Source organism: Pundamilia nyererei, unplaced genomic scaffold, assembly GCF_000239375.1.
Source record: "Pundamilia nyererei isolate P.nyererei 1_Seehausen unplaced genomic scaffold, PunNye1.0 scaffold00003, whole genome shotgun sequence".
NCBI lineage: Eukaryota > Metazoa > Chordata > Actinopteri > Cichliformes > Cichlidae > Pundamilia > Pundamilia nyererei.
The window spans coordinates 5,087,655-5,091,635 of record NW_005187404.1 but is presented as its reverse complement, the minus strand read 5'-3'; the positions used below and the strand labels follow the sequence as shown (position 1 = coordinate 5,091,635).

At 42.5% G+C, this 3,981-nt stretch overlaps 1 protein-coding gene across 1 annotated transcript; it reads left to right on the top strand.

The window, feature by feature from the left end:
- The first annotated feature begins 850 nt into the window (after positions 1-850).
- On the top strand, positions 851-3,666 carry LOC102207084 (tristetraprolin). Its single transcript, XM_005720760.2, has 2 exons — positions 851-961; positions 1,425-3,666. The coding sequence occupies exons 1-2, from the start codon at positions 929-931 to the stop codon at positions 2,610-2,612; spliced, it is 1,221 nt and encodes a 406-aa protein (XP_005720817.1). The 5' UTR covers positions 851-928; the 3' UTR covers positions 2,613-3,666.
- Positions 3,667-3,981: the final 315 nt, after the last annotated feature.

The window sequence follows — 3,981 nt, the reverse complement described above, 5'->3', positions numbered from 1 at the left end:
GTGGGGTATGTGTGCAAACCTTGCATTAAAACAGCTTTAAAAACGTGTGGCTACACATGACGTGAAGGAGTTATTCACCACACTCTACTACCAATAAGAGACCACTATTGGTTTCTTTCATCTGTAATCAATGCTTCTATTGTCTGTGTTCTGGTAATGGTTAGACTCTGCTGGAGCTCTGGTGCACAGCAGAAACCAGACCACAGATGGGGAAATGTTTGCATGTATTCTGGTAAACAAGAAAGCACAGTGATGTATATGTAACGTAATGTGAGCGAAAGATATAGTGTAGAGGCGATTTGATCAGAGATGATTGATGGCACTTCCAGAAAGCTGGGCATTAGTCATGTATGAGTATATGGCTGCATATGTTTATTACTATCTATTAACTACTACAGACTATAGAACAGATGTGCCTGTACTTTGAGATGAAAGGAGTCCGTGTATTCATCTTAAATAAACAGCCTTCCTTGCCACTTTACATTGAGCGCTTTGGGTTTTAAAAAGTATCACAGAGTTTGTGCGGTTAAAAATCATTCACACTAATTGGTACAGAATAAGAGCAAAAACAGCAAAACAAGTGTGCGCCGTTCTAGGTTTGGAGTGGGTATGAGAGCTATGTAAATAGGCCCCCTTGCCTACGAAACTGACACATTTCACGCAACTAGTTAAAAATACACTGTTTTCTTTCTTCTCTTCCTCTCTCTCTCTCTTCTACCGTTTAAGTCCCGCCCATCTCTTAGCTCATATGAAACTTGAGGCAGCAGCAGCGTCATCCCGGAAGGGGGAATGGAAACTCCTCCCAGTATTAGGAGGGGCTTTTAAATAGACTTAAAAGGAGAGGCTCGACCATTAACTTTTAAGACTGGACATATATCCAACAGTCAACTGGAGTTCAGACCCGAGTCCTTAACTTGTTGCCAAAAGGATGTCCGAAATGCTCGACGATATCTTAACAAAGGTGAGTCAAACTACTTCAGTGTTTTGTTTTTGTTTTGAAAAACCCTTTTTCTAGTTGGTGGGTGGCGTGGCTTAGGCGCTCTGACTGTAACACTTTGAAAAGGTGTTTTGATGCGAACACCTTTTGAAATGACAGAGGGCCTCCTCACTTTGTGATTTAAGACATAATGAGGTGACTAAGACGGTCAGCTGCTCAGTTGGTTGTGTGCCCTAGTTTAATCTTCCTGTATCAGTAAACTAATAGAAAATCACAAACTATGATTTTATTCATTTATATTATTTCAGTTAATCTCAATTTAATTTGGCTACATTATTGTTATTGTTGTTGTTATTATTTGTTTGGCATTTATGTAACCCAATATCCTAAATAAAGCTTTATAGAAAGACCTTGAAAATGTTCAGCATTTCATTAATATTAGACATATATTGTTTTGGATTCTAACAGTCTCCTCTGTCTGTTACAGAACTTGATCAACCTGGCCTTGAACGAAGTCTCAGGGCAGAGCCATCGGTCTGCCCCCTTTTTCACCCCTTCCCCTCCTGGCTCTCTGAGCCTCAACATGAGCACTGAGCATGTTAATAATGACGACACTGGCAGCTCTCTCTGGCCAACCATCTGGGGCCCGGCCCCTGTCTCCACAAAGAAACAGCTACCTTTCCGTCCCGATCGCTCCATGAGTCTAACTGAATCCAGCAGCAGCCTTCTCTCTTCGTTTGGACAGCTGAAGAACTCAGAGCTGTTTCCCTCAGGCCCTACTGCTACTACTGTGCCTCCCCCACCAGGCTTCCCTCCCTCATCTACTGTTTCTGCCCAGACCCCACCAATGGTGTCCTCTAACCGTTACAAAACTGAGCTGTGCCGTGGCTTCCAGGAGACTGGCAGCTGCAAGTATGGCAGCAAATGCCAGTTTGCCCATGGTGAGGCAGAACTAAGAGGACTGTACCGCCACCCCAAATACAAGACAGAGCCCTGCAGAACCTTCTATAACTTTGGCTACTGCCCCTATGGTTCACGCTGCCACTTCATCCATGAGGAGAAAATCAGCGATGGTCCGTTACTGTCTGCCAAATTCCAGCGGCAGCAAACTACCACAACACCCAGTGTTCACAATCCACGGCACCAGCTCCGCCAGAGTGTCAGCTTCGCTGGGTTTCTGGGCTCTTCTCGCAGCTCCTCCCCTCCATCATTCGCCTCGGTCTTCGGTGATCCTAACCAGGGTTTCAGCCGTGCTCCCTCTGTTTCTCCACCTCCTGCTGACCTTCTCTCCCCAGTGTTTGACTCTGTGCAGCGTGAGGCAGCAGCATTCCCGTTTGGCAGCCAGCAAACCCGTATGAGCGCTGGAGACATCCATAACATTCCTCTCATCTTGGAGCCACAGGTCTCACGTTGCGTGTGTGGTCATGGAAATAATTTCAGTAGCAACAACAGCAGTGTCTTCACCAACGTGAAGGACGGGCAGCACCAGGACAGCAGTATGCTGTTTCCAGCTGCTGGAACATTCGTAAAGCCTTCACTGCAGCGTTTCTCCTCTGAGGACTCCCTGGAGGAGTCCTACAGCAGCAGCAGTTCCAGTGGAACCGAGTCTCCGACCTTTGATGGCTCAGCCACCAAGAGGCTCACTGTGTTTGAGCGCCTATCCCTGTCTGACTAAATGGATCCAAAGGGAAATAACAAAAGATAAATGACTTTCTTTTTAACTTTTCTGTCTATCTGGACTTTCATCAGCACCAGAACTGTTCAGAACAAGTCGACAATAACACTTAAAGTTCTTAATTTATGTGTGTAAAGTTGAGCTCATCTTAGACTAACTACACATACTGAGATGATTTAAGTACCCAAATGTTATCAATCTATTTTTATACATAACATGTAGCTTATAAGACCTTTATATGCGGTCTTCCGTCAAAATTAACTCATCTGCAGGTCTTGACATTACCGGTGAATGTTGGTAGTGATCAAAATAGCTTTGGTGATAATCAGTGATTCCTGTGCCTTGAATATTTTCCCTACCTAATAGGCTATTTATGCTCTGTGCCACAAACAGTATGTTTGATTCAGTAGCCTTTACCAGTGAGACCTGACATGTGTCTGTGATATGCACTTTACAGCTAATTCTAAAGGGAGAACCTGTCAAATCTCTCAGTAGCATTCAACCAAAGCTTCGTTCTTCACTCTGTCTGTGTGTGGACGTGTGTGCGTGTGGGCCTTGTACAGAATATGCATGTGAGAGTGTATGTGTGTGTCTGTCGTTTTGTAGACGTGGAAGCAAATACAACTTGCAGAATGCACAAAGATCAAAGTGCTCTAATACAAATAAGGTATGTCAGTGAATTCAAATCTGAATATATACACTTAATAACATTTGATTCTGTAAAACATTCTGTAATATTTGCTACTTTGTAAATTGCACACTATCTTTTATTTCCCCCCTTGTGTTTGACAGCCTGGTTCAGGGAACACCGCAGTATTCCTTTTGGGTATTGGTTACCTTGTGTTGTTTAACTTAAACTGATATATTTATTATGATATTTATTTGCATTTAGAGAAAATTGTATTTTGTACTTTATTTATGGAAAAAAAACTTCACTGTTTGTGAAATGCAAATGTGAGAAAAAGCAAAGTAGAAAAGATAATCTTATATTTTTGATTGCCTGAAAATAAGAAAAATACATTTAAAAAAAAAATTCTCAATAAAGAAATGATTGTACGCTGATGTTTTGGACTCGTGTTATTTACAGCTTATGCATTCACATGCGGAGTTCAGGAACTTCCTGTAATTACAGCAAGGAAAGAAGATGTGTACCGATGAAGGCCCAGTTCTGTTAAGTGTTTCAGTTAGACACATTGGAGCTGGGCTTCCCCTTAACTGGAAGCAACCATTATTAAAACACCACTACTTTGACTTCTACGTGTGTTGGTAGGAAATCCTGTGTTTTCAGTAGCACCAGATTTTAAGAAATGGAGGGAAATTCACCTTTCCAGTAATCTGCTGAACCTCTGAGCCCGAATCACAAATACTT

What these genes read in the sequence shown, in the direction of transcription:
- LOC102207084 (XM_005720760.2), top strand. Translation starts at nt 929, where the DNA reads ATGTCCGAAATGCTCGACGATATCTTAACAAAG. An exon ending in TCGACGATATCTTAACAAAG is followed by an intron (nt 962 to 1,424) that starts GTGAGTCAAACT and finishes TGTCTGTTACAG; the next exon opens with AACTTGATCAACCTGGCCTT.